Raw genomic sequence first — 26,460 nt, forward strand, 5'->3', positions numbered from 1 at the left:
CGTACGTTACAAGCATAGCATTCTGTATTACTTCATTTCCTTATTTCTAACATTTTAAAATTCTACGTCGACTTTAGATGACATGTCAATCATACACGTTCTTATCTCTATTTAGTGAAGGTATTTTCAGTCATGTATTGAACATTGTCCCGCTACGTTTTATTAACTAATGTTTCGCCGCAAGGGATGTCGCATTTTAGAGAGTAAATTAATATGGAGTATGTTGTGCTTCTTTTCAAACATTCACATACTCATTTCTTCTTTCCTTGATATCTTTTGGGTATGAAGTTGTTGTAATTAAAATAGGCACAAATGCAGTGATCAAAAAGAAATAATTAGCACACATTCGCATTCTCTCTACAGCATTCCTTTCTTGTTGCTCCCATGGCGATGGACTGTTTCTATCCCAATCAGTAACCGTGAAAGGAAGCTACCGTACAGACAGAGGGATCTATATTTATACTTGGGAGAACTAATTACATACTGACATAATCGTCGGAATTGCTTACGTTTCCCAAAAGTTGTAAGTATTTCGATTTCGGAAAAGAAGCTGTGTATTTCGCCAAGATGTCGAAGAAGAAGTTCTCTTACGTACTGGTTGTATCGAGTAAGATGTGGAGACGGCGGTTTGAAAGCGGACGGAAGAAGTACGAGGAAGGGCATCCCTTACCTGAGGGATCGCTACCTGGCGAAGGGGCACGTGTGGCAAATGTCCGGCGTGGCAAATGTCCGGCATTCCTACAACAGCACCGCTTCTGTCAGCTTCGACCGCTCAGTATTCGGACAGACCTAGCAGAGAAAGCTACAATAGCAGCTGCTAGTGATCCACTTGCGATCTGTGGAAGGTACGTTAGCTTATTTGTTTTACTTGTAAATATTTGTCATGCATTACTGTTTTTGTGACATGTTCTACATCCTGGAGGACCTTCTCACTACGGACCAATTCAAAAGAAAGTAAATCTAATCTGATCACAACTGTGTGTCATACTTGCATGAACATTGTAAATAGCAAATGACTGGGTTTATCTTACATGTCGCCCATCGCTTGCGACACCATTTCAAGTTATGTATTTCAGTCTTCTTATTTATAATAAAAACTATTAATGTTATTGGCTTGAATTATTGTATAGCATTCTGAGAGCGCAGCATCCTTTAGGCACCCTATACGAGACGAGTGGGCAGGACCCAACAGATAAGAATACCGAAATATTAATGATAGACCTCTAAACGCACGAATATATAATAAAAAATCAACGACCAAAATCAAATTGTACAACTCTACAAGAATTCAGCTTTGGCGTCATCGTCCATATTAATGCGTGCTTTACAGTTTTCGCCTTAGAATATTTTATATTTTATGCGTCGTAATACACAATTAGGTCTGTTTAAACTACATACTGATTAAACTTGAACTTCTTTCTCACTCCTATGTACTTGATGTAATTGTGTACATACTTCACTATTATTTCTCACTTCTTCCTGTCTCGATAGGAACATTGTGAGAAGACGCCAAGCCAAGCAAAATTCCTTACAAAAAATACCAGACAAAGTTTTTTTCTCATCGTTTAGAACGCGTATCGAAATGAACGCTACGAAAGCACTTCTCGAGAAGAGTAGTATTGCTACTGTGGTTCGATGTGTAATAAATCTCGACACGCCATGAACCCAATATCGTGCCATCCGTCATCCACTAATTCTGTTTATATTACAGTTATAACTTCACTGTCCGAGTAACTAGATTTTTATTTTATTTTTTATTCGATATTAGCTATGGTTAGGCACCTCGACAACAATATTTTTAAACTCATGCAATGTCACCTCACTCAGTAATAAACACTGATACGTCACATTTTGAGAAAAGAGTCCACGTTGTGCAGTATATTACCAAAAGTTTACACCCTTTATCCTGAACATCAGTCTTACTCTTTCTTTCGTTGTCAGCTGCCGTGCTCACATAAGTTATCCAGTATTTCATTTCGTGTAAATGTGAAAACTAGACATCCACACGATGTCTCACCATGTGTGTTTTATAGTCATTTGTGGTTATGCTCCAATTTTTTCTGGTTATACGGCACTACAAGTTATTTCATCACACCACACTATTTGTGGTCTACATAAATACTTTAAGAGGCCTGCAGCAGTGTGTTCAGCAATATACTATCCGACAACAATATTATTTCATAATACAGGGATTAATGAGCTATGTTTCAATGGACGGAATTTCTAAACTGTTTGATGTGAAGTGTTTAGATATGAGACATCTTGTGAATTGTCTGTTTTTACATTGTATAACGAAATTAATAATGAAGTGCTCCTTTCATTATTGTAGCAGTTTCACCCAATCTTCTAATTCTACTAACAATATATTGTAACCACAGAGTCCTCTTTCTTGTCGTCATATGTGTTTCCTTTCATTAGACAGTTTTACCACATAAGCATAATATTAAGAGCCGAATTAACGGTAAATTTAAATTTACTCGGGTCATGTTTTACTAATTCCACCAGTGGCATTTTCATCAAACGAAAAATATTTAATTTTCATCTGTCACGTAACGTATGTATGTATTAAAATACTTCATGCATATTCTATTCTAGTTATATGTGTATTTTATAGTCATTTATGGTTATTCTCCAGTTTTTCTGGTTGTACTGCACTACAAGATATTTCATCACACCACACAATGTGTGGTCTACATGAATATATTAAGAAACCTGCAGAAGTGCGTACAGCAATATACTATCCGACCACAATATTATTTCACTTGGCCTCCCGTGACGTTACAGTAAATAAGTACAGGGGAAAATTAGGGAAAACGCAACACCCTGTAAATTCCTCCAAAACAGGTGTGCATATCATATGAAGTGGTTCAGCGTGGCTTTGTAAAATATCACGATAAAAGCTCATAATAAGGTGACATCACTCCCAAGTGCAATAATATTCTGGTCGAATAATACAAAAGACTACTGCGCGTACAAAATAATTTAAAACTAAAACAATATTCAGCGGGAATACAAAGAAACAACACGCAGTTCAGCAGTGTATTATTTTTATTCGATTTAAGTATATTTACACAAAATATGACTTTATGGAGTCCTCACGAAACTGATATACATGATTCATAAACACAGAGTTTAAACGTCAGTGCTCCATCTTCCAGCGCAGTCACGTGTTTGGAGAAAAAGGAACATTTCGTTGTGTACTTCTAGGGGGCCATGAAGGGGACCTCAAGATCACCAGTCGCCAGTTGATGTCGTTCGCCAAGAGCGCCCAAACATTTGAGCTGTTACATCCTTTTGTTGGGGTTCAACCTGTAAAAATAAATTAAAAAGATGCGATTAGAAAAACAAATTATGGACATAATTATTACGTACGCTTTATTATCGTTACTTAATGCTCATCCTACTCCTATCTAAGACTTAAGTTCTCCTGCTCCTGTTAACAAGTGATGAACAGTTTGCTCTATAAAGTTCTGGTGTCTCATGAAGATCTCTCGGAATTCGAAATCCATAAAATTCTATAGTGACAACTGATTGTATTGGCTTATCGAAGATGCGTACCACTTGAAAGTAGGCTGTTTAGGTTTTTATATTGGTAACGCCACGTAGCGCACTGTATGAAAATCACTGGTTGTGCTGTGTGCAGTCTGAGGCTGGGTGGCATTGTTGTAATAATCACTATTGCAACGTTGGGCTGTTGGCTGTTAACAGCGCGTAGCGTTGCGCAGTTGGTGGTTAGTCGCCAGCAGTGGTGGATGTGTGGAGAGAGATGGTGGAATTTTGAGAGCGGACATCAGAAAGAGTAAATTTGTAATATTGGATATCATGGACGGATATATATATTATCACTATTGAACACTATTGAGGTAAATACATTGTTTGTTCTCTATCAAAATGTTTCATTTGCTAACTATGCCTATCAGTAGTTAGTGCCTTCAGTAGTTTGAATCTTTTATTTAGCTGCCAGTAGTGGCGTTCGCTGTATTGCAGTAGTTCGAGTAACGAAGATTTTTGTGAGGTAAGTGATTTGTGAAAGGTATAGGTTATGTTAGTCAGGGACAATCTTTCGCAGGGATTTTTGAAAGTCAGACTGCGTTGTGCTAAAAATGTTGTGTGTCTGTTTAGTGTTGATCAGAATAAGTAAAGAGAGTAATGTCTGAGTACGTTCAGTTTTGCTCGGCTGTTTGAAAATCAAATAATGTAAGAGGTTTATTAGCACAGTAATTCATTAATTTTTCTAAGGGGACGTTTCACACTTATAGTAATACAAGACGTTAATTACCAATTCTTCTTATTTGTGGCCGCGCATGCTGAAAAGGGCTTCACACAAACTGTGGTGTGTATGTCCTATTCAAAAAATGGAGCAATATGTAAGGTAACGAGTAGTATTTGCCACGAAACATGGACTTCTGTTATATTTCCTTAATGGGTCATGATACGAGAACATGATATTCAGCAAGTGATAGTATGGAAAAATATGAGCATTTTTCAGTTCAATAATACGAGGTTTTTCTATTAAGCTAAAGAAGCAGCTGCGACATTTAAAATGGGGCTAGACGCCTTCTTAGCGACATTCGGCATCTGTCAGAAAGAGGAGACCCGTGATACAATGCTTGTTGGTATCTAGAATTATTTTCCCATACAGAAGTAAGACAGCCACATTTAACCAGAAGTATCATGCTAACATTGCACTGTGGGCCGCAGTCTAGCTGTTTGTAATGTCTTCCGCATATTCATGACAGTACTTTATAAGATGCAGCCTGAAAAATATTTCACGCAATTAACTCAGAGGGGTTATGAGCGTTCCGATAAGCATTAAGTTTGAGCAAGTTTAAGGAAATTTTTATCACAAAATTTTAGTTAATGCCTTAAATGATGTATCAAATGAAACAATAGGTTTCCTACCAGTCGCTATCTGCAACACCTCCATTACCAGGTGGATTTTCATGTTTTAGTATTACATGTAAGTGATGTATTACAACAAGGAAAGAAGTTCGCGACCACTGGAGACAGTGCCACAGATTATCCCAAAGTGATAATAGTCGAAAATTTGACAGTTTCATTTATACCAAGAATCGGTCGCAAACCGAAAACAATTTTGTGTAAATATCATATAATATCAATTTCATAGAAATAAAGAAAAGGTTAAAAGAGGATTGCTTCAGTAACTAAGTAGACACAAAAATAAAACATAAAAACACTGAATTTTTGATTAAACAGTATAGAGGTTTTTCATTGTCTTATCACCGTCCAGAGACTGCTTATCTCCTACATTGTTTGAAATATATACCGAGAAAGCTCAGACCGTAGACTAGGAAATGTACTGAAATGAGCATTGAGAAACAAAGGAACATAGTTTGTATACCTTGTTCTTCGCAGTTGATCACGTTGTGGTGGCAAGTGAAGAAGATGATCACTCCTTTACGCTAAGAAAATAGCTGCAGGAATATGATAAAAGGGGATTTAAAGTAAATTTTCAAAAGACGGAACTCCTACGCAGTGGCGAGAATGTAGGAAACATAATAGTAGAGATAAAAGTATGACATAAAGCCACGTAGTGATCGTTCCGAGTATTTTTATTCTGAGAAGTGCGCCATTGTATGAATTTCTAATTAACGGGGATAGACATTTCCTCTCAAGCTTTCCGCGCCGGATGACAAAAGACTAAAATATGGTTGGTCGGCGTTCGGAAGAATCTGTAGAGAGGGAGAATATCCCGTGGTTTCGACAATATGAGTCGCCTTCTGCAGTTACGCGGCAGGGGAGCCGGGCTTTGCTGGGAAGCCAGCGGTGGGGAGATTGAGGTCTTCCGTTCTGAGCGCCCGTGTCTGACGGTCGCTCAGTATCAGCTTTTGTTGGTACAGACGGCCTTGTTGTCTTTGCTCTCAAGATATTTTATAGTTAGAATGATCAGGTACTTCACTATCGCGAACTTATACGATTTTGGACTTGCCTTCGGGTAGGGAGTCGTCATTGAGTATGCAGCGTTCAGTGCTTGAGAGCACTTCTTCCGTCTATACTCAAGTAGAGACGTTATCTGAATTCCGTCCTTGTGGCTGGGAGAACGCGTTTCTTGTTTGTAGAACACAGAGAAGGGAAGACAGTATTAGATTATACTAGTCAGAGGACCACCTGCTGCCGTCCTAATGTTTGAAAGAGTTTATTTTGTGGCTGGAGTTCTTCCATCGTCGCAAACCTGAACGAAAACCATCACTCAGACGCACCGGACGCAGTACATACGGTGGTATTGCTAATTGTTTCGGCTTATTAGGGCTATAAACAAATGTGATCACGTAGGCCGGCCGCAGTGGCCGTGCGGTTCTGGGCGCTACAGTCTGGAACCGAGCGACCGCTACGGTAGCAGGTTCGAATCCTGCCTCGGACATGGATGTGTGTGATGTCCTTAGGTTAGTCGCATAGTGCTCAGAGCCATTTCAACCATCTGATCACGTAAGTTTTATTTCCGCTGAGATTGCACACCACTGTAGATCATCTTTGAAAGCAGTGTCTTCTAATGTTTGGTACGTAGATGATGTCAGTCATCTCGCGTTATTTATATTGCGTAGCCATAAAAAGGGTCAGATTTGGGCAATTGATGAGTAATATTAGTTAGGAAATATAAACATTTGTAATATAAAGGGGTTTTAATCTGCAATAAATGTATAAGCAGAAACAACATTTATCATTTAGTAGTTACTAGCTCCCTTAAACATTCATGTATGTTTAGGTTGTAATTTATATTTTAAAGAGCAAGAAGGAAGAAATAATATCACAATTAAGAGATCGTAAGATCTGCTTCAGGGGGTAGTTAGACATGGCCAAATTTTGATTTTTCGCGTTCAGTGTTTTCCGTTGCGCACATTCATTTTACACCCACCTAGAGTCGCATCTTGGACCATGAAAACTCCAATAGTCCTTTGAAGCAGTATTAATTTAAGTGTATTAGACATCCACACAACAGATATCGCGTCTTTTAAATTGTAGCTTCTGGTGCATATCTGTACAAAAATTTTTATAAATTAGTGCTTTGATAATGGGGAAACGAAGTTATCTGACATACCTTAGAGCACTGAGTGAACAGAATTAAACAAGGAAGAAAATATTACGCATCTAGTTGCGAAAAGAGGTGTGAATCACATATGCCCCACAGAGAAGTGGCCTACACGCATTTAAAAAAAAAAAAAAAAGATTTGTAATTTCATATCAAACGGAGATCACTTACTAGTGCTCTGTCATACGGTATAGGGAGTTGTTACAGAATGCAGTAGAGTAACAGTTGGCGCTGCTAGATAAAATTCTCAGCCTTTCTCAATTGATAAAAACCGTCATCAGTGATGAACGTGCAATTTAAAAAACGAAAGAACAGAATTAGGAATCAGAAACTGATAGTTGAGTAAAGAACAGAGAAGAAATAACTAAAATGAAAAAGAAATGAGGATAGCTCTCATGCAGCCGGCCGCTGTGACCAAGCGCTTCTAGGCGCTTCAGTGTGGGATCAAGCGGTTGCTACGGTCGCAGGTTCGAATCCCGCCTCGGGCGTCGATATGTGTGACGTCCTTAGCTTTGTTAGGTTTAAGTAATTCTAAGTCTATAGGGCTGATGACCTCAGATGTTAAGTCCCATAGTGCTTAGAGCCATTTGATTTAGTTCCCATGTAGTGTGGAACAACTGCCAAAAACGGAACTGATCTGCGTTAAAATCATGAACAATCATCACTTCTCCTGTCGGACTATGTCAAGCAATGGATCATGGCTCAAGTAAATGTTATCCAGGAAAATACTGGGTGCTGAAGTGATTGAAGAATAAAATAAAGTTAGTGATGAAAAGTCATAAAATTAATGTATTGAAATACACTCAAAAATTATTTCTAACTTGGTTTGGGGGCCCTCAGTAATCTCAAGGGAGAAGCTTACACTGGTAGTCAAACTTTCGGGAAGCCGACACAATTATACGTGTGTGGTTCAAAAATGCTTCAAAAGGCTCTGAGCACTATGGGACTTAACATCGGAGGTCATCAGACCCCAAGAATTAGAACTATTTAAACCTAACTAACCTAAGGACATCACACACATCCATGCCCGAGGCAGGATTCGAACCTGCGTCCGTAGCGGTCGCGCGGTTACAGACTGTATATACGTGATTGTCACCAACATATAGTAATTGTAGTAGCTGACAACATAACCTACCAAGTTCCCAGTGTATTGTCGGAGCGTGTGTGGTGGCTGCTGTCCAGGTACTGAGAAGGGTAAGGTGACCGAATTAAGGCGGAAGATACGAGAAGCGCTGCTACTGCTCTGACTATTAGACTCGGCTATCTTATAAGACGTCCATGATTAAGGAATTTATTGCTAGCGCACTCACGCGCTGCTTGCGATATGTAAGCTATAAGAGAATCTCATATCAGAGAGCAGTATTGGCTGCAGTAGGAAATGTGTGGCAGTAGGAGTAAGTTGAAGCTAGGAGTCTGGTGTATCGAGTTGGCGGGACCGGCCGTGGGGAGCGATGGCGGTGCCTGAGCGTTTTAGTATAAGGTAAAATCAGCCTGGCGCATATGTACTATTGTTACATCAAGTCCCATGTAAATGTTTTTAAAAAATCTCTTATTAATAATCTTTCTTATAAAAATTAACTTTTGATAATCATTCATCTCAATTTAAAGAATTTACTAATTTCTCCGCTCCATGGTCATCCCGATTATTGTAAAGAAAAATCAATTGTTTCTTTTTATGGATGCCAGATTGTACTGGGCTGTGTCAGTAAAATTTCTTATAGGAGCAGATATATACGCGTTATCCGGCGACTTCATTGAGGTAAGAACTTTCAATTTATACAGAATCATCTTTCAGGGCCATGACGCAGCACTGCTGACGTCAAAAATTTACTAGTTTAAATTCACAATCAATTATTGAAAGGTTATAAGAGGGCCACAATTTTATTGAGAGGTTAGTCGCGTTATTATTGCGAGGTTACTGAATAATAAACTGTTGGGAGGTTACACTGAATGTGAATGATATACATATTATTTTTACTGTTGGAAGATTACAATGTGTATTACGTAAAAACTGAACTTTATTGACACTAATTTAATAATGTTACTAGGTAACCTCAGTTCAGACTTCAAGAAGAATATAATAATTCCAATACCAAAGAAAGCGGGTGTTGACAGATGTGAAAATTAGCGAACTATAAGTTTAATAAGTCACAGCTGTAAAATATTAACGCGAATTCTTTACAGGCGAATGGAAAAACTGGTAGAAGCCGACCTCAGAGAAGATCAGTTTGGATTCCGTAGAAATATTGGAACACGTGAGGCAATACTGCCCTTAAGACTTATCCTAGAAAATAGATTAAGGAAAGGCAAACCTACGACAGGGTTGTGGCCTATCCCCGATGTTATTCAATCTGTATATTGAGCAAGCAATAAAGGAAACAAAATAAAAGTTCGGAGAAAGTATTAAAATCCATGGAGAAGAAACAAAAACTTTGAGGTTCGCCGATGACATTGTAATTCTGTCAGAGACAGTAAAGAACCTGGAAGAGCAGTTGAACGGAATGGACAGTGTCTTGAAAGGAGGAAATAAGATGAACATCAACAAAAGCTAAACGAGGATAATGGAATGTAATCGAATTAAGTCGGGTGATGCTGAGGGAATTAGATTAGGAAATGAGACACTTAAAGTAGTAAAGGAGTTTTGCTATTTGGGGAGCAAAATAACTGATGATGGTCGAAGTAGAGAGGATATAAAATGTAGACTAGCAATGGGAAGGAAAGCGTTTCTGAAGAAGAAAAATTTGTTAACATCGAGTATAGATTTAAATGTCAGGAAGCCGTTTCTGAAAGTATTTGTATGGAGTGTAGCCATGTATAAAAGTGAAACATGGGCGATAAATAGTTAGCACAAGAAGAGAATAGAAGCTTTCGAAATGTGGTGCTACAGAAGAACGCTGAAGATTAGATGAGTAGATCACATAACTAATGAGGAGGTATTGAATACAATTGGGGAGAAGAGAAGTTTGTGGCACAACTTGACTATAAGAAGGGATCGGTTGGTAGGACATGTTCTGAGACATCGAGGGATCACCAATTTAGTATTTGACGGCAGCGTGGAGAGTAAAATTCGTAGAGGGAGACCAAGAGATGAATACACAAAACAGATTCAGAAGGATCTAGGTTGCAGTAGGTACTGGGAGATGAAGAGGCTCGCACAGGATAGAGTAGCATGAAGAGCTGCCTCAAACCAGTCTCAGGACTGAAGACGACAACAACAACAACCTGTATTACATAAAAATTGATCTTTAGTGACACTCATTTAATAATGTTAGTAGGTAACCTTAGGGAAGAAGAAGAGGAATACCTAAGATTGAACAGTTAGACAGACGTCGCAAGAAAAAAAACAAATAGGGGAAGACGAGGAAGAAGAGAAAGGTAGAACCCGATAGTGACATCTCTGGGATGCAGCGACAGCTCTGGGAACCCACAGGAGAGAGAGAGAGGGGGGACAAAAATGAGAACTAGTGTGATGGTGGAAAGAGATGAAGACGAGAGAAGGGGAAGAGAGAAGTAACACTTACCTCCGGCGCAAGTCACTCGAGACGCATCCTCTTAGCAGGTCTGTGATCTTCGCTAGGCGTCTCGTTGGCGGCATCGTCGTCCCGCCGCCACGACGGCCCTGCCACAGGCTCTCGAGCAGCCGCAGCGGCAGTCGCTCGCCCAGCGGCAGCAGCATTCGCGGCTACCGCAGGCGCCTCTCCAGGCGGCTGGCGCCTGAAGAAGTCCGGGTCGTTGTCGAGCAGGTAGCGGTACCGGGCGGCGCGTTCATCCGCGCTGTTCGCGATGGCAAACCGCAGCAGCGCCTGCCGCTCGAGATTCAACTGCCGGCTACGCTCCCGCAGGTGCTTCTTGCATTCCTCCCACTCTTCCTCGGCAGGTCGCTGTGGACAACAAAGTATTCTGCTCAGTCACAAAGGTCAAATACTCTACTGGTAATTAAAATTACTACACCACGAAGATGACGTGCTACAATTTTAACCTACAGGAAGAAGATGCTGTGATATGCATATGATTAGCTTTTCAGAGCATTCACACAAGGTCGGCGCCGGTGGCGACACCTACAACGTGCTGACATGAGGAAAGTTTCCGACCGATTTCTCATGCACGAACAGCAGTTGACCGGAGTTGCCTGGTGAAACGTTGTTGTGATGCCTCGTGTAAGGAGGAGAAATGCGTACATTCACGTTTCCGTCTTTGATAAAGGTCGGATTGTAGCCTATCGCGATTGCGGTATTTTAATGGGCAGTAGTATACATGGACAAGCCAATGATCAACAAATGAAACACTGTACTTCGACTGATCGATGAATGAAGGAAGTACGGAAATGTTCAAGGAAGTCAGGAATACAGGAATATGTGTAACATCTACATGACTAAATCACACTTCAGTGTCTTGTAAAGATTTCCTCGAACCACCATCAAACTACTTCTCCACAATTCCATTCTCGAACAGTGCGGGAGCAAAAGATCACTTTAATATTTCCGTGTGAGCTCTTATTATCATGATGATCTTTTCTCCTACGCAGGTAGACGTCTAAAAATATTTCGCATTCCGATTAAAATCCTACTAAGGAATGAAATAAGGAACTAAAGGCGAAATGGCTATACGAAAAACGTAAAGAAACCTAGAAAGTTATGGCCGTCGTAAGGACAGATTCAGCGTATAGTAAAGTGGAAACAGTGTGTGATGAAATTAAAAGCAACGGCGCCGACTTCAGGAGTACAGTGGAAATTCCATTTTTAAAAGCAGTGAAGAGAGCAGGTAGGTGAAAATAATACACTGCAGGCTCCCCCGAAGTGGAGGACGTGTCTGATGACGTGACAGACAAAGAAGTGGGAGGAGGAGGAGATTTATGTTTAACGTCCCGTCGACAACGAGGTCATTAGAGACGGAGCGCAAGCTCGGGTGACGGAAGGATGGGGAAGGAAATCGGCCGTGCGCTTTCAAATTAACCATCCCGGCATTTGCCTAAAGCGATTTAGGGAAATCACGGAAAACCTAAATCAGGATGGCCGGAGACGGGATTGAACCGCCGTCCTCCCGAATGCGTCAGACAAAGAACTGGAAGTTGATATTGAATATGCAGGGGATTCAATTATATAGTCAGAGCTTAACTGGGCTTACGAAGACTTGCAAGCAAATAAGGCAGAAGGGACCGATAATACACCTTAGGAATTTCTATAAAGTGACTGGGAGAGAATGGTGATACTGGAGTTGTACCACCAGTACATCGAAACATACCTCCCAAACAATCCTGAAGACACTATGAACAGATAAGTGCGCTAGCTGTCAGCTTAACTGCTCATTGCGTCCAAGTTGCTGACAAGAAAGGTGTACAGAAGAATGGAACAGAAAATTGAGGGTCTCTTAGATGAGGACCAGCTGAAGCCAGCGAGGCAGTTTTGGTTACGCTTGATAATGGAAGCAAATTGGGGACCACGAAGTAGAAGAAGTAAAGTAATTCTGCTGCTCAAATATGGTTCAAATGACTCTGAGCAGTATGGGACTTAATTTCTGAGGTCATCTGTCCCCTAGAACTTAGAACAACTTAAACTCAATAAAGGACATCACACACATCCATGCCCTAGACAGGATTCGAACCTGCGACTGTAACGGTGGCGCCGTTCCAGACTGAAGCTCCTAGAACCGCTCCGTCACGCCGGCCGGCCAATCCTGCTGCCTTGAAAGGAAAATAATGCGGACGGAAGAGCAAGGATGACATAAAAATCAAACTAGCACAGACAAGAGGACATTCCCAGGTGAAATAAGTCTCCTAGGATCAATAATCAGCATCAGCCTGAGGGACGTCTTCCTTAGAATATATGTTTGGAGCGCAGCCTTGTATGGTAGTGAATTATAGACGCGGGAAAACCGAAAATGAAGAGAATCGATGCGTTTGAGATATGGTAGAATAGATGGATGTTGCAAATAAGGTGGACAGATATACAATCAGGAGGCTGTTCACATAAACGACGAAAAGATGAATAAATGGAGATTCCTCAGAGGAGAAAGGGACAGGATGATAAGACATATGTTAAGACACCAGGAAATAACTTCCGTGGTAGTAGAACGAGCTGTGGAGTGTAAAATAGAGTGTGAAAACAACACATTCGACAAGTGACTGCGAACTAAGGGCGCAAATGGTACTACCAGATGAATAGATTGGCGTAAGGGAGCAATTCATGGCAGGCTGTATCAAACCAATCAGCAGACAGCTGACTCAATAAAGATTGTCTGTAATTTGTATTTTTTCTCCACATGTTCTTTACATGTAACACTGACTTGATTGTACCATGGTAATTCATGTAGTAATCGAGTGGAATCAAAATTAATGAAATAGATAAAAATACCACAGGATAACTTATGCATTTGTAAATACCACATTAATACTCCAGTGAGGCTAAAATGCCCTTCAACTTTCAATTGTAAGCAGAGTTGTTTTTATGTTACACTTCAACAATCCATGGGTTTTAAATTTAAATCATTGTATTTCCCTACTAGTAATTTGTCTAAACGGATGACCAAAATGTTTTCCGTTGTGCTCCAACAACAGTCCTCCATTGGCTACCCAGAAGCGGCTCTGTCATTGTCGGCGACTTCCATGTCTCCACAACTATGTCGTTGATTTATCTTTTTAAAAATTCAGAATCAGGGAAAAAGCTTTTTCCTCACATCAACATTGGTGAATCGTTTCCCAACATACCCGTTGTACCAGATCTTCTTTTAAATTTCCTATGTTCATCTCGAGAGCTACAGAAAGATCCCTCCATCCCAACCCCAAGACCACACTCTACTCCCACCCTCTGCAACTCCAATGATCCATCAGTCATACCTATAAAGCATGTGAGCAACAATATGCCCAGTGGTCTACAATATAGGTTGTGTGCTGTGAAATGTTTAAATACGATCTATTAATTGGAGTAAACCTATACTATATCCATCTAGGATATATGTAAGATCCCACAGATACATGAAAATGATATAAAATGAATGTAAGTCTTAAAACGGAATCGCGCTGTTATAAATAGTTGTATAAACAAATGAGCTGCCAAGATTTACTACAGATCTTTTATCAGATGTATGTATAATTGAATAATTTCTTGAACTGATGATGTTTAGTATAAAATAGGAGAACCAGATTTTGTGCAAACAAATAAATCACTCGTTTGAACAGCACGGATTGTTCTCATCTATATGATAAGGCTTTCTTGTGAAAACAGTTACACGTCAGTACATCGAACATATGAATTTACGGTGCGGGCATCCATAGCTTAGTTGATACATGTTAAAATTTCTTAAAATTTTTATTAAAATCTTCTTAAAACTTCTGGAACCCGCTTTAGCTGTTACTAATCATTTTTCGACGTTATATACGACCAATTTCCGCGATATTGCATTCCTGTCTCGCAATGTTCAAATGGATTTGTCAGTTAAAAAGGATATTCCGTAAGTCAGAAAAAGAAAACCTAGAATTAGACGTTGTGGTCCGTGTAACTGGTCATTGCAAGCCGCGTTTGTAGACCAGTGCTGAAAAACCGCTGAAGGCACGAAAACGCCGTATGTAGTGACCGTGGCTGTTACATCGAATACGTACAATGAATTGGAAAACCTTTCAGATAACATGATGTTAAGAAATCACGGTTCAACGATACTAATTTTATATCACCATCAAATACGAAATTTTGGCGCTACAATCGTTTTCGTCAGTTTTCAGAAGAATTTATGGCAATGGGTGATTTTGTATTCAGCTCAGTCTTAAATGTTTATCTGAGACGTATTTTATTGAATAATACTGCTTTCGTCGCTTTCGAGAAAGAGTACTACTACGGAAGGTGTGCTTTGCCCGATAAACGAGAACCAACTATAAATTATGCTACAAATACTGAGCAAGTAGCAGCATACTCAACACGTTGAAGCACCTACCGTCTACTTGACTGGATCCCAACAAGTCTGAACTCGGCCTGGTGGCGTATTCAACACAATAACGAAGTCAACTACTTGCGAAACACAGGAAATTCAAGTTCGTGTTTCGGTCCGGCACAATTTTTCACTACTCATAACATATGCATTACGAAAGAACTCATGGTGGCCACTAGCGGTAATGGCATAAATAGCTCAAATGGCTCTGAGCACTATGGGACTTAACATCTAAGGTCATCAGTCTCCTAGACTTAGAACTACTTAAACCGAACTAACCTAAAGACATCACACACATCCATGCCCGAGGCAGGATTCGAACCTGCGACCGTAGCAGCAGCGCGGTTTTGGACTGAAGCGCATAGAACCGCTCGGGGTAGTGGCATAACATGAAGCTGTTAATAACTAAAGTGAATTTTACGGACTGTTTCAGAGTAATAGCGCACATGCAAATCGATCAGTGCCCTCTCTTGTCTTACAAAGAAGGGCAGTATTAATCTCAGTGAGTTGCTGTGTGATAACGTGGAAAAGCGAAATCAAGAGGGTGTTCGCAGCTAGACTGGCCCTCTTTTATAGCTCACTGATGGAGTTTAGGTGATAAGAGAGTACACTACTGGATCTAAATGTGTGCATTTCCTCTGCACCAATCCATGAAATTCCGTTTGTGTTCAGAATGAGATTTTCACTCTGCAGAGGAGTGTGCGCTGATATGAAACTTCCTGGCAGATTAAAACTGTGTGCCCGACCGAGACTCGAACTCGGGACATTTGCCTTTCGCGGGCAAGTGCTCTACCATCTGAGCTGCCGAAGCACGACTCACGCCCGGTACTCACAGCTTTATTTCTGCCAATTTTTCCGTTTGTGTTGATTGCAACTTGTTCAGCCTCTGTCGCAAATGACCATCACGGAATATCGTAAACAATAAATTCCTCGTGACTGATGGAACTTTGCACCAGGCCGAGATAGATAGGTTGAAGTTAGATATAGTGGGAATTAGCAAAGTCCGGTGGCAGGAGAAACAAGACTTCTGGTCAGATGAATACGGGGCTATAAATACAAAATCAAGCAGAGGTAATGCAGGAGTAGAACGTAGGTTTAATAATTGATTAAAAAATAGGACGGCATAGTAAATGCATTATTGTAGTCAAGATAGACATGAAGCCCACGCCTACCACAGTAGTAAAAGTTTATATTCCAACTAGCTCCGCAAATGACGAAGGGAGTGATGAAATCTATGATTAGATAAAAGATATTATTCAAATACTGAAGGGAGACGAAAATCTAATAGTCATGGCTGACTGGAACTCGATAGTAGGAAAAGGAAGAGAAGGTGAATATGGAAGGGGAGTAAGGATTGAAAGAGAAAGCCGCCTGGTAGAATTTTGCACAGAGCAAACTTTATCATAGCTAACACTTAGTTCAAGAATCATGAAAGAAGGTTGTATACATGGAAGAGACCTGAAGACACTGGAAGGTTTCAGATAGATTATATAATAGTAAGACAGATATTTAGGAACCAGGTTTTAAATTTTAAGACATTTCCAGGGGCTAATGCGGACTCTGCGCACAATCTGTTGGTTATGAACTGCAGATTAAAACTGAAGAAACTGCAAAAAGGTGGTAATTTAAGAAGATGGGACCTGGATAAACTGACTAAACCATAGGTTGTAGAGAGTTTCACGGAGAACACTAGGGAACGATTGACAATAACGGGGGAAGGAAATATAGTAGCCGACCGTGGTGGCCGAGCGGTTCTAGGCGTTACAGTCTGGAGGCGCGCGACCGCTACGGTCACAGGTTTGAATGCTGCCTCGGGCATGGATGTCTGTGATGTCTTTAGGTTAGGTAGGTTTAAGTAGTTCTAAGTTCTAGTGGGCTGATGACCTCAGAAGTTAAGTCCCATAGTGCCCATGGCCATTTGAACCATTTACTGTACAAGAAGAATGGGTAGGTTTGAGAGATGAAATAGTGAAGGCAACACAGGATCAAGTAGGTAAAAAGACGAGGGCTAGTAGAAATTCTTGGGTAACAGAAGAAATATTTAATTTAATTGATGAAAGGAGAAAATATAAAAATTCAGTAAATGAAGCAGCCAAATACGAATATAAAGTCTCAAAAATGAGATCGACAGGAAGTGCAAAATGGCTAAGCAGGGATGCCTAGAGGACAAATTTGAGGACATAAAAGCTAATCTCACTTGGGGTAAGATAGGTACTGCCTACAGGAAAATTAAAGAGACCTTAGGAATAAAGAGAACCACTTGTTTGAATATCAAGAGCTCAGGTGGAAACCCAGTTCTAAGCAAAGAAGGGAAAGTAGGAAGGTGGAAGAAGTATATACGGGGTCTATACAAGGGTGATGTACTTGAGGACAATATTATTGAAAATGGAAGAGAACGTAGATGCAGATGCAATGGGAGATATGATACTATGTGAAGAGTTTGACAGAGCACAGAAAGACCTAAGTCGAAACAAGGCCCCAGTAGTAGACAACATTCAATTAAAACTACTGACAGCCTCGGGAGAGCCAGCCCTGATAAAACTCTGGTGAGCAAGACGTATGAGACAGGCGAAATACCCTCAGACTTCAAGAACAATATAATAATTCCAATCCCAAAGAAAGCAGGTGTTGACAGATGTGAAAATTACCGAACTATCAGTTTAATAATTCACAGCTGCAAAATACTAACGCGAATTCTTTACAGACGAATGGAAAAACTAGTAGAAGCCGACTTCGGGGAAGATCAGTTTTGATTCCGTAGAAGCAACACTGTCCCTACGGCTTATCTTAGAAGCTCGATTAAGGAAGGGCAAACCTACGTTTCTAGAATTTGTAGACTTAGAGAAAGCTTTTGACAATGTTGACTGGAATACTCTCTTTCAAATTCTGAAGGTAGCAGGCGTAAAATACAGTGAGCGAAAGGTTATTTACAAGTTGTACAGAAACCAGATGGCAGTTATAAGAGTCGAGGGGTATGAAAGGGAAGCAGTGGTTGGTAAGGGAGTGAGACAGGGTTGTAGCCTATGCCCGATGTTATTGTGTATTGAACAAGCAGTAAAGGAAACAAAAGAAAAATTTGGAGTAGGAATTGAAATCCATGGAGAAGAAATAAAAACTTTGAAGTTCGCCAATGACATTGTAATTCTGTCAGAGACAGCAAAGGAGCTGGAAACGCAGCTGAACGAAATGGAGAGTGTCTTGAAAGGAGGATATAAGATGAACATCAACAAAAGCAAAACGAGGAGAATGGAATGTTATCGAATTAAATCGGGTGATGCTGAGAGAATTAGGTTAGTAAAGGAGACACTTAAAGTAGTAGATGAGATTTGCTGCTTGGGGAGCAAAATAACTGATAATGGTCGAAGTAGAGAGGATATAAAATATAGACTGGCAATTGCAAGGAAAGCGTTTCTGAAGAAGAGAAATTTGTTAACATCGAGTATATATTTAAGTGTCAGGAAGTCGTTTGTGAAAGTATTTGTATGGAGTGTAGCCATGTATAAAAGTGAAACATGGTCGATAAACAGTTTGCACAAGAAGAGAATAGAAGCTTTCGAAATGTGGTGCTACAGAAGAATGCTGAAGATTAGATGGGTAGATCACATAACTAATGATGAGGTAGTGAATAGAATTGGGGAGAAGAGACATTTGTGGCACAACTTGACTACATGAAGGGATCGGTTGGTAAGACATGTTCTGAGGCATCAAGGTATCACCAATTTAGTGTTGGAGGGCAGCATGGAGGGTAAAAATTGTAGAGGGAGACCAAGAGATGAATACACTAAGTAGATTCAGAAGGATGTAGGTTGCAACAGGTGCTGAGAGATGAAGAAGTTTGCACAGGATAGAGCAGCATGGAGAGCTGCATCAAAGCAGTCTCTGGACTGAAGACCACAACAACAGCAACAACAAGTTTATTCTTGCATTCGAAGCTATACTTGACTTTAAGCCCACAATTCACAGAAATACCTATTTCCCAGCTATTTCTCAGAACAAGGAAACATTTATAAGTCCTTATCACTTCATCTTCCTACAAGTATCGAATATACGTACCCACCATGGGAAAGCAGTGCGTTAGCAGGTAAGCCTTGAAAGCATGGCTTTCTAATGACACTAAAGTTTGTGGAAATTTTGGGGAATTTGTGGTAAGGTCTTATGGCAACAAACTACTCAGGTCATCCGTCCCTAAGCCTAAGCACTACTTAATCTAACTTAAACTAACTTACGTTGAAGACGACACACACACACCCGTGCCCGAAGGAGGATATCGTTGTTGCATGCACTTTTCAGTACCAACGTTCTTTTCGTCAACATTATATTATAATAAATCTGATCAGAAGCAACGCCTGTTGTGCGCATTGTGTCAGTGCCCTGAAATATAATATTTTCATATCACGCAAGTTCTAATACAAAAATCACCAACCGTTGTACTTTTATTTTTGTAATTGTATAAACGCTTAGTGCTGCTTTTAATAAATACTGATCAGATCTGCAAGCTCAGCCATTGGTCCAAAATCACGTATAAGTTCCTGGAGATTTCATTAAGGAGATCAATCTCACAGCGAAATCCTGTTAAATGCCTGACTTCGAATATAATCAAAATTGCTGGCTAATGTCATGAAATCCTTGAAAGACAATGTTTCCAAACTGCCTCTCTGATGTCTTTGTGGTGAGGGGGGTCTACCTTCCTCTGTTGCTGATGTGTAGCTGCAAACTTAGGGAAATCTTCTGAATTAGCATCTGAGTTTCACACAAAGCGGATGTAATCACAGAGAACGTAAAACTAAAGCAATAGAGATTGCATAGGTTTGCCTACCTTTTGCCAACAGCATTGTGATCTTGACAGATGATATGGCAAATGCTAAGAGTGAAGTAGAATTACTACAAGAAATCGAACACAAACTAATATTACTGCGTTCTGCCGAACCGCTATTACTGAAAGCGAATAACGGAAAAGTCATAATATCTAATGTCAGATGTCTACTCTGCATTTCACACTTGGCAGAACCACATTCAGACTATTTCTTAAAGTTCCACTCTCTTAACAGCGCATAGGAAAAATTTAACGCTCAAAATAATTCTATACTCCTAATTTCTTGTATTTTGTTTCGACGATAAGACAAACCAAAAAACATAATCAACTCTTTTACATAACTGAAAACAACACCAAAAGCCAGAGTATGCCTTCGGTAAATATCTCTTCCGCAGATGGAAAGCAAACAACGGCATGAAGTAGATTATCAGCAGGCAGACAAACGCCGCAGGACGGAGAAGTACAACCAGGTCCACGGTCGAGGAATATATCTCGAAACAAAAGAATGAAAGGGTCACTGCCAAATGTTACAACTATTAATGTCACCCGAACTGCTTCCAACTAAATAATAATAATAATGACAGCGACCACAGTGTACAGAGAATTATAGGAAATTTCAGACCCAATTATGTTAATCAAAATCCAAAGAATCATCTGATGTGATTAAGGAGCAATTTGGAAGAATGACTTGGCTGTATTTGTTTAATTTCACATTCGCACCTGGAACACAATATATTTAGACGTTACGACTACTGCTGCCTACGAAATGACTAGCCTATAAGACTGATTGCCTAGTTCACACTTAAAAAAGAAAGAACGTTGAGAGCGCTCAAGCACACTCGACATTGTTTGTATTATCTTTACGTGACAGAATCAACGTTCTTGTGTTGCTTCAATGTACAAAGTTTTATCTTTCGTATGTTGAATAATAAGAAACTGTATTTGCTGTTTGACTGCAATCACGTCCGTATTGTGCAGCTATTCCCTCGCTACGTACCATTATACTTCCAGCATTGTATGAAGTCGTAGATACAAAGTTTTTTGGTTAATTAGAATGGAATACTTTGACTCTTTGTATCATTTTCAAAACGGACGCTAATAGTGACGCTTTCCTTATACTAGTATTTTGGGTTCCCTAGATTAGAGAAAATTTCACCTACACACTGTGTGGCTCAAAGAAAAGAATAATGTTTATATCTGTAAAAATATGGTGTACACTTCATTGAAAAAACTGTATATTGTTTCTTGATGTGGTTTCATACTTGATAACAATTTTCATGAACGCTTATTACAATGATGTGATTCTTGAGTTTCTCCCGGCGTATTTGATAATCAAAATATCCACGGGTGTACTGCCGGTCTAAAGTGTCCAACGGGCAATTATTACAATGATATTCAGGTACAGACATTAGCTGGTTTTGGGAAGTCTGGATAGAGGATGCTTGCAGCCGTTTGACGCTCTTATGTTTAGAGGAACTGGTTTCACTTGGTAAAAACACTACGTCTCACAAGTCAGTGACATACTATGTCAAAATAAAAAATTGCTACATTTCATCGTTCAAAAAATTTCAGAAACTCAAAGAAAATATATCTTCAGCCGTCCTAATCTACCAATGAGATACATAAAAAGGAAGTAGTCTTTCAATAAATGACTTATTATCTTCACTAATCAATCCACAATCAAACCACAAAATTCCAAGATTCTTTTTCGTCGAATATCACCTGCAGAAGAACATGGACTGAAATACACCAGTATACCACCGTAGTCTTTGTTCTACACCGTAAGTCCAATCACGTAGAAGGCATTGCAGAAGCTAAATTGGTAGCTGCGTGTGGTTCGTCAATCACGTCTCATGTATATTTAACAATATTTTTAACTTTGGGAAGATTGTGTAAATTGGAAGAATTGTTCTTACTGCTGGAACTCCAATCACAAACACGAAGCAGAACAAATCAGTACTTCATCCGTTATGAACCCACACGTAGTACGTCTCCACCCAGGGCCTTCGAGGTTCTACAAGAAGACTTGCCATCCCCTGTGTGCCCAACACACATTCACCGAATAATACCTGGAAAGTTTCAGTACTATGCCCTCTGGCCTTAACTGAAGCGCTGTGTTTCAAAACGATATTGTTTCAAAATTAAACAGCAGTTACAACATGGAAAATCTTCTAGCATTCGCAGACTTTTGTCCTTCTAAGGGTACAGCATGCCAATCGGTTTGGAACTTCAAGAATGAGATTTACTGCATCATCTACACTCAAAACGAAATGAACCGTTGCTCTAAACATGCTATAGTAGTGGAGCCTTGGCGAACACGGATTATAAACATTTGTTTTACTTAGAAATTATCTTTTTACAACTGTGGAAATTATGTAATTAATGCCTTTGGGGGTGATACTATATTTTACCTCGTCTTTGCCACTTGCCATATTTTCATACCAGCAATCGTATGCTCCAAGTAATTATAGACCATACACATGCCATGTGCTACACTGAGTGCGTTTCCTAAGCAGAGTGACGAATTTTCTTTTAATCGTGTACAGACTGAAACATATATATATGAATACTTCACAAAAAATGAACATTCGAAAATATAGCTTACAGAGTGTTCTATAAAGTGTCCCTTGTAATTAATATAGTTCATTCATCTCACGAATAATGGTTCAAATGGCTCTGAGCACTTTGGGACTAACATATAAATACATCGCTCGCCAGACAATATTCCTACGATTGAGCAAGATGGCGCCCTGTTCACAGCTCTAGAGACACAATAGAGATTTAGGATTAAAATTCACGTCTGCTCAGCCTGCTTTAAATGTCTTCTAACTTTTGTAAATAACCTTATGTGGCTACACTAACTCATTCAAGGATGATAAATAGCACCATAATTCTATTGTCATTGGATGACCTAAATAATTTCTGTATCCCTATTGTGTTATTCGAATATTCATGTAGCTAACACCGAAATAATGGTGCGAAGTACATGGAAGTTAGAAAACATACGGGAGATACTGGTGACACCAAGACATGGCCGCTGAAGCAATTTTACTCATTCGTTTCAAGCCTATCAACAGGAACACAACATCGCAAAACTTGCAAAGCATTGATATCAATCTGTGGTTGTTACTCTACCCCTGAAACAACTTCTTTGTGACTTAATGCTTCCAGAAAGCGGCTGGTTGTTACCTAACGTGAAACACTGTTCTATTTCAGGAACAATAATAATCATATATGTCATAAGACCACGGTTTATCAGAAGAAATCGTGAGCTACGAATGAAATGCGATGAACAGCTCCCACACTCGGTAGATGTCTATTGCATCATGATACATATCTTCTAATTAATTTAAATGCACGCTACTCATGCCACTATTGCATAAAACAGTTGTCTGGTGTGACTTGCACAACAGCAATAACGGTACCTTCATTAAGAAATTTCTTAAGTACAAGCGCTTCAAAACCGTCCGCTACCGACAAACTTTCCGTGTTCGATATAAAGAAATTGACGAATCTTTCTATCTTCCACGACGGTACTAATAATAGTCCAGAGCTCACAGCACTTCACACTCCATGCTACGCAACACTTAAAATACGAGAACTCACTTTAAAGTGTTTACAAAATTCACAGATATGGAGCATCCGAGTTCAACAAGATGGACGATTGCCTATGACTTCGGCTCCTGATGTGACGGGATGAACACAATACAAAATGGAAAAGATACCGTCATCGTAAGTGGACCGCTTTCATGGATTTTCTAAAAAACAGAAAGGTCTAATTTTCTGTCGACTGTTTTCTCAGGCAAATATGTATATTCAATTAGTCTTATGTACTCAGTTTAGACGTAACTTAACTTCTACGTAATTGAAATAATTGCCCTTAGAAACCACACCGTAATTTAATAAGCAGTTGATAGAACTATCTGATTTTTCCGCGATATTTGTGTTGTTTTACATATGTGCTTCTTGGTCCGTTCTACTTTCTTTAAAAGCACACCATTCCAAATCAGTAAGCGAACACCATGGTGTTCTTATGGACTTTCGTGACAATGTCAGTCATCTCACTACTGCATCTAAAAGGCTGCAATCGGACAATACGTACGTAAGAGAGAAACAGTTATGTGTCGAGCAAAATTAGGATTAAATGCACAACGTGAGTAAATGTTTATAGTAGAAGAAGACATTCAGAATTTGCAAACAAATCTGTTTAAGTGAATGTCAGTCTTTCTAAATGAATACAGAAGTATTGCAGACAACATAACGAAACCATCCCAATAAAAGGTTTAAGTGAATTTTTTCGTTACAGAACTTTCGCACCTTCTATATTAACCATGAAAATCAGTTTTTTTAACAAATCCGTATGAGTTGCAAATGGTACACAAGGACAGTGAGAGATGCATGTTTTGTGCATTAAAGTCGGTCGACTGTCTGCCGTTTTTTATTTACTATGCATATTTCGGATAATTAAGTCGATTGCCAGGATTTCCAATATTCACTCAGGTTTGTAGCAACTAAAATCAAGACGCGCAAGGTAAAATTACTACCATCAGATAATTTTACCGCTCACATAAAAGGCGTTGTGAGTCTCCCCGACATTGTGCAAACGCTGTCCGCAGGTAACACACCGGTATTTGGCGGGACTGCAACGCCGCTGAGCATGCGTGACTCATCGGCTTATCTGCTAATGGCATGCCTTCAGGGAGCGGAATTACTCAGCAACAGGAAAGGCGCGAAAAAGATTCAATTCCTCTCACGGCAAACCGTTTCCACTATGTTATTTCCATTATTCGCAATTTGCCAGCTGAAGTTCTTAATCCCCAACGATACAAAGTAAAACTTTGCAGTATCGCATACACTAAAAGAGTTAGAAGATAAGGCGTAAGCGTCTACGGCAACGATGACAAAATCAGCTAAATGAACTGAACTAAGCGAGATTCAGTGATTTTCAACAGACACTACCGTTCACTCCAGAGTACATTAAAAATGGCATGTCTCCGCATCCTCTCCAATCTCTTCGACCTCCACAAACGCCACACATTTACAACGTGTCAGCGCAAAGCAAATGCGATATTTACTTCTAGAAGTTAGCCACAAATCAGAAGGTTGAAGATGAAATATTTACTCAACCGCTGAACTTGTTAATGACTGCTGCAAAACTTCACACTTCTACGAAAAGAACACTATTTTATGAAAAAATAAATTTTTCGTCGGAGTCGACATCGTGCTGATGAGTACTAGCTATCGTTTATGCGTACGGCCTATGAGAAATAAAAGTTCATTCTGCAATAAGTTACTGCAAGCGTAGGGACTTATAAATAAAATAAGGAAAAAAGACACGGACACCATATACACACAATGCCTAATAATTTCTCAATAAAGGTGTGATATTTACAGAAACATATTCACAAAGAGAAGCGGTCATGAATGAAATATACTGCGCGACCTACAGTTTTCGTTTTCTTTTAATTTCATTCAGACACGATCACAGAACACGTTTTTAATTGTGACCATGTACCATCTAACTGCAGATTCCGAGATCAACAGGCGATAAACTATTTTTTTCGCAAGATTCGACATCTTGCTCTTGAGTACTAGCTATCGTTTACGCGTACGGTGTGGAGGGATAAAAGTTGATTCTGAAATAAGCTGCTGTAAGTGTAGTAACTTATACATAAAATAAGGAAAAAAGACACAGATGCCATGTCCACACGCTTATTATTGATTTCTCAACAAAAATGTGATATTTACACGAACACATTCACACAGAGATACGCTCATGAATGGAATGTACTGCATGACCCACAATTTTCATTTGTTTCAAGCACGATTACTGAACACGTTTCTTATTGTGACTCCACACCGTCTATTTGCGGATACCGAAATAACCAGACGATATTTTTCACGCTTGACTTACAACATCCCCTTTCGTGGCAATAAAAAACACAGAATATATACGCTTCATCATTCGATGTTTCTGTAGAACTCCTAAGATTACCCCCAGACCAATTATCAGTTCGCGGTGCACAGCCTATATTTTAAAAAAGAAATATATGCATATGCATATAAGCCTTACAAGCCCGTAACGGCAAGGCGATCTTATAGCGATGATAATTCCCTGTAATACACAACTAATTTGCCTGTTGCTACAGACAAGTGGCGGAGAATAAAAATGAGTATGAACCACGCACCAACAGCCGAAGGCGTCCAGCTAAGTTCCCGGCCAGCGAGCGAGCATAACGAAGTGAGTTGCTCTTACCTCCATCATAGCTGCAGGGTTCGGTGGTGAAGCTGCGTCACTAATGACTGCCGGGCAGTAACTGACAAGGTCAGCCTATCCCTCAGGTAAAGGAATTAGCACTCACCCCTCCACCCCCCACCACTTACTACCGGGCAAAGTACAGCCTTTTGTCGGAGTACTGAGAAACAACCCCCACATGCCATTTGTGAGATAATACTGCGGCCCCCGCCTGGTCTCAGACACAGATTCCTTCAGCGACATTCAACTGAACCGACTGTTACGGACAAAGGCGTATTTTCAATTTGGCACTGGCTCTGACGGCTAAACAATGTCTCTACATATTCTGACTGAAGTCACTGAAAAAGTAAAACCTTATCACTACCTACACCATCTCCTTTCGATGACAGCAAAAAAACATAAAATATATACTCTTCACCATTCGAT

At 39.8% G+C, this 26,460-nt stretch overlaps 1 protein-coding gene across 1 annotated transcript; it reads right to left on the minus strand.

The window, feature by feature from the left end:
- Window positions 1-3,077: 3,077 nt before the first annotated feature.
- LOC126288710 (uncharacterized) lies at window positions 3,078-26,076 on the minus strand. Its single transcript, XM_049986259.1, has 3 exons — window positions 26,035-26,076; window positions 10,570-10,929; window positions 3,078-3,309 (listed from the first exon to the last, which is right to left on the minus strand). The coding sequence occupies exons 1-2, from the start codon at window positions 26,041-26,043 to the stop codon at window positions 10,582-10,584; spliced, it is 357 nt and encodes a 118-aa protein (XP_049842216.1). The 5' UTR covers window positions 26,044-26,076; the 3' UTR covers window positions 3,078-3,309; window positions 10,570-10,581.
- Between the last annotated feature and the right edge of the window lie 384 nt (window positions 26,077-26,460).

Source organism: Schistocerca gregaria, chromosome 1 (genome assembly GCF_023897955.1).
Source record: "Schistocerca gregaria isolate iqSchGreg1 chromosome 1, iqSchGreg1.2, whole genome shotgun sequence".
NCBI lineage: Eukaryota > Metazoa > Arthropoda > Insecta > Orthoptera > Acrididae > Schistocerca > Schistocerca gregaria.